The 13,185-nt window shown below is 34.9% G+C and overlaps 1 protein-coding gene across 2 annotated transcripts in view; it reads left to right on the plus strand.

Moving 5' to 3' along the window:
* Window positions 1–13,185, plus strand: part of ASCC3 (activating signal cointegrator 1 complex subunit 3) — a 307,731-nt gene that overhangs the window by 209,180 nt on the left and 85,366 nt on the right. For both annotated transcript variants that reach the window (XM_075414315.1, XM_075414316.1), the window contains exons 17-20: window positions 4,280–4,399; window positions 8,514–8,678; window positions 9,513–9,599; window positions 11,839–12,015. In XM_075414315.1, coding sequence (XP_075270430.1) covers window positions 4,280–4,399; window positions 8,514–8,678; window positions 9,513–9,599; window positions 11,839–12,015 — 549 coding nt within the window. The remainder of the gene's footprint in view (window positions 1–4,279; window positions 4,400–8,513; window positions 8,679–9,512; window positions 9,600–11,838; window positions 12,016–13,185) is intronic.

The raw sequence follows: 13,185 nt of genomic DNA on the forward strand, positions 1-13,185 counted from the left end.
GAGTGACACGGCAAAAGATTACACCTCTCCTGGGACAAGAAACAAGAAATACTGGCTGAGACAAGTCAGTGGCAGGTTCAGAAAACAGAAAAGGATGCCAGCTTGGTGGTTAGACTGTGGAACTCTTTGCTGCAGAGAGCTGTATCTAAAAGGTAGAGTAGTTCAAAAACTATACAAAAATGCAATTCAAATCCATTGAAAGGTATCAAATGTAAAGGCAAAACCTTTAACTAAAACCTTGAGGTGCAATAGTTTAGGAATTTGGGAGAAATTTGTATGGTGCTTGCTTCTAATTTCTAGTTTCTGCCCTTCAGCATTTGCTGTTACCTAATTTCAGAGACAGCATGCTGGCCTTGATGTCCCAGTGCAATTGTTCTTACGAAAGCTACAGAGTGGGAAAAGCTGAAAAATACCAAACTTCATTGAGTTGATACCAAAATTAAGGCTTTGAACGTGTATTTCAGCACCTCAGTGCACTGAGAATACTCTCCCGCAGATTTGGTTTGATGTTTGGTTTGGTTTTTGGTTTTTTTCTTCTAAAAATGAGAAGAAGAACAAATGGTCAGTGGTGGTCAACATAGGCATGGAGATGCCCTTTTCATTTTCTGCTGAAGTTGTGCCACTTGGCATAATGGAATGTAAAAAAAAAAGTTAGGTTAGGTTGCTTAGTCAAGAGCTGGTCAGTTGACCAGCTGGCAAACAGAAAATACCGACGCTGTATTTTCTGGAAATACAGGAAGAAAGATAAGATGCAGGGGATGTGGTTTAATTGGACCATAAACTTTAACTTATCTGGGAACTATCATCAATAGCTCATACAATGCAGGACACCATTCCTTCCCTAATTGTTTCCACCTGATACAGACCTCCCTGACATGCACAGCTGGACTCCAGCTTGTTGCAGGGACAACTCCTTTCCCCAGAGAGCTAGAAACCGAGGAGAGGGTTTACAGTGCTGGACAGTAGATGTACCTTCCCCAGGGAGTGTGCCTTGCCTTGCATTTACTTACGATTTTGTGGTGAAGACAGAAACATAAGGTGGTGACTTGTTTAGTTTGGGCAAACCTCCTAATCCGTTTTTTGCCTTGGAAGAGTGGGGAACTGCTGTGGCTCTCGGGAGAGATGCAGAATTCCTTCAAAGCCCTTCCAAAAAAATCCCTCAGGAGCTGGGTGGCTCAGTGGCTAATCTGGATATATGGGGCAAAGTGCAGGCTGGGGGCAATTAAAGTTTTGCTCCTTGGGTGTCCAGGGCCCTGACCTGACCTGAATGAGACCAGCAGCCTCATCCATTCTCCCCTCACCTTCTTCTGTTGGAGTTAACAGAACTCTTACGTAGTTCACTTGTACTTATACATAGTCCTTTGGTCACATGTGGTTGGAGGACATTCTGTCCCACTTGGGAAAATTCTAGTAGCACTAAGAAATTATTTCAAAAGCCATACAGGAAAAAGACCATAATCACTTCAGATGCTGAAATGGTAATTCAAAATACACTGCTTTCCAAAGCAAACAGAAAATTGTGTCTCAGGTTGTCAGAAAGATCCCTTGCTCTCTTGCCTTAACAACAAATATTTGATTCATATATAGAAATTTTTCATTAATGTAGTCTGGCTCAATTATACAAATATAATAGTAATTTAAACATTCTTATGTAAAAAGTACAGTATATTGTATAATATATACTGTATATAATATTATATATTAGTAATATTTTTATGCCATTTTCTAATCTGTATAGAAATATCAGAGAGAAAAACTTCATTTTTCTAAAACTACCCCCAAAAAGCTGTGCTACTTACATCTGTTTACATCTTTTTGAAAATCAGAAACACTTCCTCTGAAATACTGTTCAACTTGAATAAGTCTGTGGGGTAGCATTTGTAAAAAAAAATTTAATAAAAAGGCAGACTACTAAGCACATCACTTGGTGATGCTGACATCAGCCATTGAACAATTAGTTGAAAATTTGTGATGCTGATGATTTTTTTTCATTTATAGTGACACAGTGAGTCAGATTAAGATAGTACTCAAGTTTTCATTTTCTGAGTGCAACACAATTATTTATACTTGAACAGTTAAAAAAAAAATTATGATGACTGGTGCAATCAAACAATACAATGTCAACATAGTAAATATTTCTAGACGTTGATTAGTCTGTCTGTAACTAAATACCTAATACATGGTTGAGGAAGCATTGGAAAATTTAAACTGTTCTTTTCTTTGTCTTTTATTTTAATGAAGTATCACCCTGTCTATTTATTGGTTTTATGAATATGACATCTGCTAGGTCTTAACGGAGGTCGTCACCTAAATTTGTAGATAATTTATTTCATAATTACTCTTAAGTGTTGGTGTTAATAAGGTAACTTCCATCATTCATACTGTTTTAACATAGGTATACAATTTCAAATAATCCATAAGAACTTTACTTGAACACTAGATGGCAGCAAATATTTAGAAGTCGCTCTTTTTTTTCTTTTTTGTTTCTCTGCATATTATTCAGTGAATATTCATTAAAACTGGGGGAGGAAGGAAAGTGCAGTATTAGATTTCAGTACCGTATCTGAAACCCAACTGTATTTCATAATCACTTTTTTCCCCTCAGTTTTAACTTATGAAAATAATATATTTGTAAGTAATGTAATCAGATATTTGAACAAATGAGGTCAAAAAAATGCATGCTTTTTTTTTTCTTCTTTTAATTGTAAGACCGCTGTCGTCAATAATGAAAATTTTATGTTTTTATAATTGTGAAAGTGGTTGGTTGGGGGAAAATGCTACTATTGGACTATGTTGTTACTCTATTTCAAGTTGTGTACTGAAAGATATGTTAATTGTGGGAAGGAAGCAAATGCTACAATTAACCTAGGTAGCAAATTGATTAAAAATAACCTGTGAGCTGTCTTAGATGTTTTCCCTATAGTAGCCTATGAAGAACTGAATGTTTCTGTAGCTAAAGTGCATTATGTAGCTATATACTATGAAAAACAATACAGTGGGGCTTCCCTCGACCTCCTTAATGTGGTTGAAGAACGAAATATCACTTGAAAAATGTGTGAGACAAAGCTTGGGGTTACTCCATGTTATTAGTCATTGATATTAACAAGGTTTTGCCATGTTTAAGTTATTTTATCTCAGGGCAGAGTTCGCTTGCATCATTATTCTTACTAGATATTTATGTTATTTCAAAAATAATATCTATATTGTTATTATTATTAAAGTCTAGATGCTTAGATCTGAACATATGAAATCACTTCTACTTGTATAGGGTTTTTTAATTTTTGCAGAGTCATGTGGAATATTTATATGAAATCCAAACACCAATAAAACAAAAATAACTTAAATGTAGTAATGAATCACAAAAATTCAGTAAGAGGGACTTTTGCTTGTTTTAAACAACCAGCGACAACCAAATTCATGGAACATGTAGAAAATATTAAATTCTCCCAGTAAAATCGGGTTAACTGGAATAAGCAGTAAAATGCTTCTCATGAATATAACCAATACAAAATAGGGCTGAATTTATCAAGTAAAAACGTGAATGTGGTAAATAATTTGGTGATAAAACTATTGAATTGGCAAAAAAGTCACCTAGCAAAAAAATTGTTTCAGTATACCTGATTTGGCCTTGAAAAAATAAATGAATATGTCTATGAATGTGCATATGACTTGTTCAGTTTTGTTATGTTTTGAGATAACAAAAATGTAGCAGATACCTGTATATTTGACTTCCCAGATACAAAGAAGAAAACTATTTGTAAAAACTGTGTATAAACAGATTGCCAAGTATGAGGGCATGCTGAAGAAAATCCTAAAGATTGTCAGTATCATTTGGTTTAGGCCTTGAACCAGAAAGTGCTCTTACACTGATATGAAAAATTAATCTTTTAAATATAGATTTTTTTTTTTTTGTAAAGGTACTCTTCTTTAACTTTCCCATATTAGCTAAAGTGTTATATTGTTTTGTTTGTCATTTTTTACAGCAAGCTTGCTCAATATCGTCTCATTGTAAAAATCATAAATGGTGTAGGAAAGATCTTGTAGGTCACCGTGTGTATAATATTGTGTCACAGAACATAGCATGTTATTAGATGTTGATAAGATGAAGATGTGTAAATGAAGTTGTTGTCCCATGATTATTTTTAAAGAATTTCATTTGGAAACATACTGATACTTTCTTTAATCTAGTGCAAACGTTCTGAATTCAGTATGTTTTCAGCAAAATCCTTTATTCAGCTGTAACATATACATTTAATTTTGTCTTTTTTCCTATTTCCAGATTGCTCTTGGAACAGTAACTAATGTGGAAGAAGCAGTAAAGTGGATAAGTTATACTTATCTTTATGTACGGATGAGAGCAAATCCATTAGTATATGGCATCAGTCACAAAGCTTATCAGGTATAAAATGCATTTTAAAAAAATCTGTAACCTGTTCTGGGTCTCTAATCCTTCCCTGATGTGAGGATAAATATTTGCTATTTCTACTTACCTGGCATCAGCAATTCTTTTAGAGTGCTTAGAAAAAGGTATTTTCTCTAGCGAGTGTTTTTAACACTAAATTAAGAGTTCCCTTCTGTTCACATGAAAATAGATTTTAGCTGGCCAAGTTATGCTCCAAAGGACAACATTCAGTCTTATCAGAGAGTTACTATAACTTAGCCTATTGTCAGTGTTACAGTGTCGAAGGCTAGATATAAATGATAAAATAAAGCATTCTTGAGTTGCGTGCTTTCCCTCCTGCTCCCGTCAGCTTTTGTTTTAGAATGTTTCATCCCATGACATCTTATAAATTATAAAATGAAATTTTTAATTGTTTTTTTCTCTCTTGTGATTTAGTAATTATAAGGTTTTTATTCATTTATTTTGAATATTTTGTTTGTTTATTTAAAGCATCCCCTGCAGTGATACAAATCAGAGCACAGTTACATATGGGGTTTTTTCAAGTTTTTTTCACTATCTATGATTTTTAGGAAGTTTAAGAGTTCACAGATTATCTAAATATTGTTACTTATTTCTATACAGCTGTTTATAAGCATTTAATGTTAACATAGTTTGGACATGGGTAGTTGAACCTAGCACAGGTGAAACTCTCACAAGTATATGGTAACTGCAGTTTATTTCACATGTCCTGAATCAGTTTTATGACTTCATAATTTGTCATTATATTGTGAGCAGCAGCTGTGTTGGTCATTGTAACATGTAGAGAGACATGTCAGGAGATTTTTTTTTTATAGCTTATGTGTCTGGTAGTGGAAGCTGCAGTGGAAGTAGGTGGGTTATTGTTTAAGCAAGCTTCTGTAGACACGTTTAGATCTCTGCTCATCTCAAATCTGTTTTTTATAAGAAGCCTTACAGTATTTTACCATATATTGATATAACACTATATAACACAAATCACAAAGTAAGAGATAAATGAAAATCAAAAAATGCTTTGCCAATAAGAAGGATGTTGTTGTCCCATTCCTATAAAGTCCTCCTTTTTTTTCATCAGGTATTTTCGACCAGTGTTATTAACAAATTTTAGATTAAAAGAAATCCAACCATGGTGGCAATAACTGGTGTGGAAAAAAAAGTAGTAAAACACTAACATAAATGTTTTTTATAAACTTAAAAAGTAATGGACAAAAGTTGCTCCCCCTCCTCCTGCTTTTGTGTTTTTATTCAGCTGCTGAGAAAGTGGCATCTGCCAGAACTTGTCTTTTCCTGCCACAAGCCTCCTGTCTACCCTTTCTGATCTGATGTGCTAATAATAGACATTTTTTTGTAAAGACAGTAACAAAATTATATTGATTTGTGTTATCCACTCATGTAGGAGCACACCCAATGCCAATTCCCTTATTTTCTAGATAAACTGGTTTTAAACTTCACAGCTAATGTGCTATGAACAGTATGTGGATGGTGTAGTGCCAGATGCGGGCATAACCACAGATTTGCTGACTTAGGCCATTCTGTTCCTTCTGTTCTGGTTATAGGTATCCATTTGTCATAAATGGTATCTTGTTGTTTCTTAGTAATGTTGCTGCATGCCAATTTCTATGTTTGTTTTGGCTGACAGCCAACGGTACCCATTCAGAATCCATATATCTGCATAACCATTGTGGGTCACACTCTTCCCAGCTGTTCGGTAGGTCTGAGAAGACAGAAACTCTTTCTCCTTTTCCTTTCCACAGGCGCTTACCACATCCACTAGTTTCTTTAGGGCACAAAATGTCCAGCCTGTCCACACCGAAGGGCTGTGTGGTACTGCACAGGGAGACCAGGGCAAGCATGCACCTGCCATGCACCGAAACGTTCTACACACCACATGTTGTCTCTGGGATATTACTGTTCCCCACGTAGCCTAGTAGGCTACTCCAGGCCTGCTGCTTTGATTTGTGACTTTTCAAGTTGTTTGCCAGAAGTGCCAATAATGCCTTTTACTGAGCTGGGGAAATGGCCAAAATTTATGATGAGCAGCAAGGAGAAACAAAGAGTGGAAGGAAAAAGCAGAGCAAACATGAGTGTCGTATTAGTGAAGCCTATGTTATGAATTACAGGCCTTTTCTTATCCTTTTAGGGTTCCAAAGGAAAGGTGGCTTGTTTTTTTTAAGGTAACTCCTTTGCCTGTTTTGTCCTCTTTTTGATTCCACTCTTTAGTGTTCCCACAGTTAAGCAAAGCTTTTTATCCCCGTAAGCCATATGTTTATGTTTAGAACATCTATAAAAGTTAAAGAGCTTGTCCCCAACACTTCTCTCAGTTAGCTATAGAAAACAATGTGAAAAATAGTGTGCTCCACCATTCATTCTTAAATTTCCATATGTAAACTCCAGACCTGCTCAGTTTCTTGCTGTGGACATGCCAAGGCTTGTTTTTAAGAGTATGGCTTAAAGCTGTTCTAGGCTGGATCTTATACTCTGTGGGGTTTCTAATTATGCAAGTTCAACAAGAAGGGTGCTAGCCATGGATTCTCTACACTGGAATAATGTTTCACAACCTTTTCAAGTTGGCGACCTTTCTTTTAAAGTTAAAAACCTTGTATTTGTAAAAAATGTTAGTCTACTGTTACAACTTCAGCTTTTTTGCATGTGAGGCAAAGGATTGACAGGTAATTTGGGCTGCCAGAGGAGTAGGGAAGCATTTTGATATTTTTCTGATTTTTCCCCCCTCTTTAGTTCTAAGAAATGTTGAACATCTGGCATCCTGATCACTTCTTTTTTTTGACCACCTCTGCTCTGTAATCTGACCTCAATGCATGACTTACTATTGAGAAAAACACTCTAGACCTTTGTCATGTTAGCTTTTGACTTGAAAATAAGGCAAGCCATAACTAAGGAGAAACAGCTTCAGAGTAACTGGCAAAGACAGGGAATATTAGGAACTAGTCTTGCAGCTGCTTTGTGGAGATGGCTGTGTTCATCTGCAGCTTCACTGAACATGAGATGAAGCACTTAGGCTGAAAGATGAAACTGAATCCTGGCCCAGGGAAAACCAGAGCAAACCGAGGCATAGCAGTTCTTAAAGGCTGCTCATTTTTGCAGTCGTATATCTCTGGTGCAGATTTACCAAGAGGGCTGGTGTGACTTACTCTGTAGGAAAGAAGAATGCTGCCTGGGGACTAAAGCAGAGTTTCAGTCTTTTCAAATTTGGTGACTAATCATTGCTTATGTAATTTAGAGCCGTTTCTCAGGTGCACATATACCAGAGGGTTAGCATGACAATGAATCCCTTTTCACGCATCCTTGTCAGTCTGGATATCCCAGGTCATAATGTGGAAACACAGTTATACAGCAGTCCCACTCAGATGGGAGTTTTGCCCAGCCTTGTATGTACTAATGAAATAATGTACATTATTACTTGGACAAAATGTTCAAGTTCCTGAACTTCAATATGAATAGAAGTGGCACTGAGCACAGCAAGCTCTTTGTGTGCTTTTAACATTAATGTTTATACAGTATAGCTCAAGAATTACAATATCCGAGCTGACATACCCAAACCTTTTGGGGACGTTAGAGTTTTTTTGCTAGTAAACATTTCAGCCATCCAGTTTGAAGTTTATTCTGTTTGGGATACAATTAAAGCCATCCTTATGTCAGATACCCAGGCAAGGTATATCTTCAGCCCTTTTCACAAATAGGAGATACCGTAAGATGTCATGTTTTTGTGAAGTGATATAGTAATGATCATTTCATTAAGAATATGTTATCATTAAAATGTCTTCTAAAAACTTCGATGTACGTTTATTTCCTACTCATGCCACTGTTTCATAAGCAATGTTAGTCTACACTGTATTGGTAGTCTTGAAGCATTGTAAAAGAAATATTTTTCTGACTGTTTTGTCCTGTACAGGCGGTTTTTGGTCAATAAAGTCAATGTAGCTGTGATTAGTTAGATCTTGGGAAAATGTTGGCTTGATAACTGTAACTTCCTCTTAATTGATTTCTGGCTTTGTAGGACTGGGTTATCTCAATAAAATTATTTCTTTAACTTTTTTTTTTCCTTTTATACAAATAAATATGTGTGTCTCTTGTCTAGATGGATCCAGGTCTAGAAAAGCACAGAGAACAATTGGTAATTGAAGTCGGCAGAAAACTGGACAAAGCTCGCATGATTCGCTTTGAAGAGCGAACTGGCTTTTTTTCATCAACAGATTTAGGCAGAACTGCCAGCCACTACTATATTAAATACAATACTATAGAGGTAAAATATGATGTTCTATTTCTGGGGGTTTTCCCTTCTTTTTGAACCTATACCTAAAATAGTTGTAAGATATTACAGAATATGCAGGTGATTTGGTCAATATATTTTCAAATCATATTTACCGAAATGGGAAGAGAGGGAATAGAGAGGAAAAGAAAGAAATGAAGTATAAAGCAGTACTGCAAAATTAGACTTGGTGTGAGATTTGAAATTTCCATAGTCTCTGCCTTCTTTTAGGAGGATTATAAGAAATATTTTGATATCAACAGTGTATGCAGCTGTTGGTATATGGTAGCACATTCAAGTATAGAGTCTGATAACAGAAAAGTTTTTCTGCATGAAAATCCTATCACCAGGTTGCCAACCTTAAACACCTTTTGGCGCTGTAATCAGATTGTGTGGTAAAAGTGTGAGGAAGACGCATTTATACAAAACTTTATAGGACTGGAAGCTTGATGTGATGTACATATTCATCTTAAAACCTTTATTTTGTAGGAAATTGGTCTTTTTCTTGAATAAAAGCTGAATATTCACCATTAATAATTTTTTACTTTACTGTCACCATATATGATTAGTCTCGCAGATTTATTCACTCAAATATGTTCTACACTTTTTTTGAAATGGCCACAGATTGCATTTCTCAGATTGTTTTTCTGAAAGTGCCAAGAAATCATGCTGGAAATTGTTCCTATTTAAATTGCATCACTCTGGTCTTCCAATAACTTACATTTTAACCTTATATGCCTTTTCAGATCTTGTTTACTGTTTCTTTCTTTTGTGCTAGATCTCTATTTTTGGTTTTGGTGTTAAATCAATTCATTTCATTTTTAATAGACTTTCAATGAATTGTTTGATGCTCATAAAACAGAAGGCGATATTCTTGCTATAGTATCGAAAGCTGAAGAATTCGAACAAATAAAGGTAAAGTTGTATCCTTTCATATAAAGAATATATCTTAGAACTAGACACTTCTCTAGTACTCACTCCATAAATAGTGTCTATAGACTCAAGTTATGTTAGATTTTAAGCACCATTTTAAAATGTTTTCTAAGTAGGCATAATTGTTGAGAACTATATATGCTCTCAGATTTATATGTACTTCAGCTTGAACTATAGTGCACATTTAATAGCTTGTTATGGATCTTTCAGAATTCCTTTCAAATGCTTTTAAGAATTTTTTCAAGTCCTCAGTTATTAACAGGTGAAGATAAGTTTCCATTGGAATAGGGCACCCAAGGATGAGATGGTTTTTCTGTTTGAAGTTTAAACTGTTCTTAGATGTCTCCCTGAACAATTTGCTGTATCAGAAATGAGGCATGACTCACTGAAGTTAGCTCTGTGATATACTTCATGCAGGGAACAATGTTAGATTAACAGACTGATGAATTCTGATCAATTATTTTCAAATTTGAAATCTAGGTACTTGTTGTAGCAGATTTTGTTGTGCAGGCTAGAAGATTACTGAACTATCATATGCAGTTCCATTCCAACATCCCTTTTTGCCTCCTGTGTGGGTAGACCACGAGACAATACATTGCAAGCCGGCATGAGCTTTTTTGCCCATGCTTTCATCTCACAGAGGTGCGTGCCAGACTCCACAGGGTTTATTAGCTCGGGCTCATTGCCATTTTACCACAATTATGCAACTTTCAGATCAGAGTTGGCTCTCATTCACCTGGCTCTGGCAACTGGCAGTGTGAATCCCTCACAATCTGTGTATTTACATATTTGCACATATTGTCTGAGTATTACCATCTCTTTATCTAATGGAGAAATTCTGTTTTGCTGTAATCTCTTCTATTACAGAAGATAATAAGCAGTGAGATTTCACAGTGATACATGCAACATTTTTCAAGCTAGAAGGGGGGGATTGTAATAGTGATACTACTTTGCTTAGGTCTAAATTTAGAGTAATTGAACATTTAAAAGGAAAGCGTATGGAAAATATGATGTGATACATTTCTAGATTTGGAATAAACTTAGTAGTGATGCTTCTTGACTAAAGCATATTTTTTCTAGTTTGCTTTCTCAGATTTGTATGGCATGGCATCATTGCACCATCATTTCTAGTTTTTTGTGTTTTGTTTGCTGTGCCGCTCTGCGTGTTAAAAACTGGTAACTGATTTTCACAAGAATAACTCAGAATTTACCACTCAGTGTGATACAGATTGTGAATTTTGTTAATATGAATCATGACTCCATAATGCCTTTGAAAATTCTGTATTTTGAGATAGGTAAGTCACCAGTAGCTGAAATACAAATGTGGATTTTACCTGTACTGTGCTATGCAAGAGCAGAAAATGCTGTTGTAAGCAGAGCATAATACTCCCCTGACACTGAAGTCATCTGTGATGGTTGCGTCCTTCATCTTTTTCTTTCCTGTCGGACCAGTGGCTGGATAGTTGGGGATTTTAACCCAGTTGTCTTAGGGTCTTTTGTATGTCAGGTAGTCTGGTCCAAACAAAAATTACTTTCATCTGGTTCGCTGCAGGGACCAAACATCTACCCTCTTTAAATAAGTTTTACACTAACAGACTATCAGTAAATCAAAGAATATGTAGATTTATGCTGGTTTTGCCATGTAAGGGTCATCAGTTAGGCTGTGAAATGTTATGCATTATTCAAACCAGAGATATTAATATTTCTTTACTCATATTAAGAATTAATCTTATTAACAGTGAAAATTTTAATATCATGAATCATAGTACTTCACAATTTTGAGTTTAAAATGTATTATGCCACACGCAAACTATGTAACTATAATGAGTACATTTAATGTTAATTCAAGATTGCCCTAATCCAGATGCACAGAGGTTTTACTCTGGTCAAATAAAAAATGAAATCTCATCACATGAAGGATGGTAGGGTCAGAAGATTCAATTTTTGTGGCATATCAAATTTTTGTATGTCAATGGCAACCTTAATAGATGGTGATGAATAATCAAATGTAATTGTGTCACTATTAAGATAGTTTCAATTATGGTCTATTAGCTACATTGTGGAAGATGTGGTTTTGCTGCTTTCTTTTTTTTCTTTTTTCCTTAAAATTAGAGACTCCATTTTAAAATAATGTAACTATGTTATAAGGAAAATTTGATTTCAGTGTAAAAACTTTTATCAAATTGCTCTGGCCTCTTCATAATGTATAATTGTGTTTTAGGTAAGAGAAGAAGAAATCGAAGAGCTGGATACCTTACTGAATGATTTCTGTGAACTTCCTGCTCCAGGAGGTGTGGAAAACAATTATGGAAAAATTAATATCCTCCTTCAAACATATATTAGCAGAGGGGAGATGGACAGCTTCTCCCTTATTTCAGATTCTGCATATGTTGCACAGGTAAAAATAGTATTTTTTTACGTATCTGTTGCTGTCTTCTGCTGTTTTCATTCTCCCAAATGTTTACAATTGTGCAAGTAGGCCTTGATCTGCAACTTTTTTGTACATTTTTATGCAAGTTGATTTGAAAATCAGAGCCGAGTGTGTGTGCACTTGTGGTATGGTATTTAAATAGAAAAATTTGCAAATCCCTACCGTGGGAGACATTTTTTGTTAATGTTAACATTAAATGTTAACATTTTTTGTTAATTATGAATGTCCTTTTTGTTTGTATTACCCCTGTAGTCTTATTATATTTAGTAGTTCCAACTGTGGTTGCACGGAAGTTTTATTCTTAACTTACTGTATTTTCTTCTACATCTGGATAACAGTTGCAATCTGTTTTTGTATTTTGTGTACTTTTATACTTCATTCTGCAAAACATAATTTGTTTTTTATTCACAAGCCTTGGTTTACACAAAAAGATGTGCTATTACAATTTAATTTCTTGAGGTAATCAAATACAAATTTACTTATCAGTCTATATATTTATTTTTATGTTTATTTATGTTTATTGTTTATTTTTATGTTTATTTTATGGTTGTTAGTCATACAGCATGTTTAGTTATTACACAAAATAATAAGAGACCTGCAAGTCTATGGCACAGAACTGCTTGCTTACACAGCTAGAGCCCATCGTAGAAAGAAAGGGATATTGCTTGGAATTTTAGAATTCAGGATCCCAAAGAACTCAAAGTAACAAAATGCTCTTAGAAAATCTCAGATGTGCAACAATAATTAATGTATAAAATAGAGTATAAGTTTTACTTTTTAAGCCATCCTGTGTCTGTCTGTCTCTTTTTTTTTTTAATAACAGCAGCGTGTTGCATTGAATCATTTTTGTCTCATCCTTACAAAACCATTGTGGAGAGAATTGATTGTAAAATTGCATTTAGTTGGTGCTAAAGATGAGAGTTAAATATTCAAAAGTATACATATTCTTCAGCAAGATTTTCATACTAACATTATGTTCTTCAAAAGTATGTTTCATAGCATGTATGGGCATAAATGAGAAAATTCTAAAATCATTATGCACCTCAAAAAAAATGTGATACTTGCACAGCAAGATCATTTTCAGTATGATTTTTTTTAATCTTTGCTTTCAAGAACATTGCTTTGTCTGTCTCAATT

This window comes from Opisthocomus hoazin, chromosome 2, assembly GCF_030867145.1.
Source record: "Opisthocomus hoazin isolate bOpiHoa1 chromosome 2, bOpiHoa1.hap1, whole genome shotgun sequence".
NCBI classification, from domain to species: Eukaryota; Metazoa; Chordata; class Aves; order Opisthocomiformes; family Opisthocomidae; genus Opisthocomus; species Opisthocomus hoazin.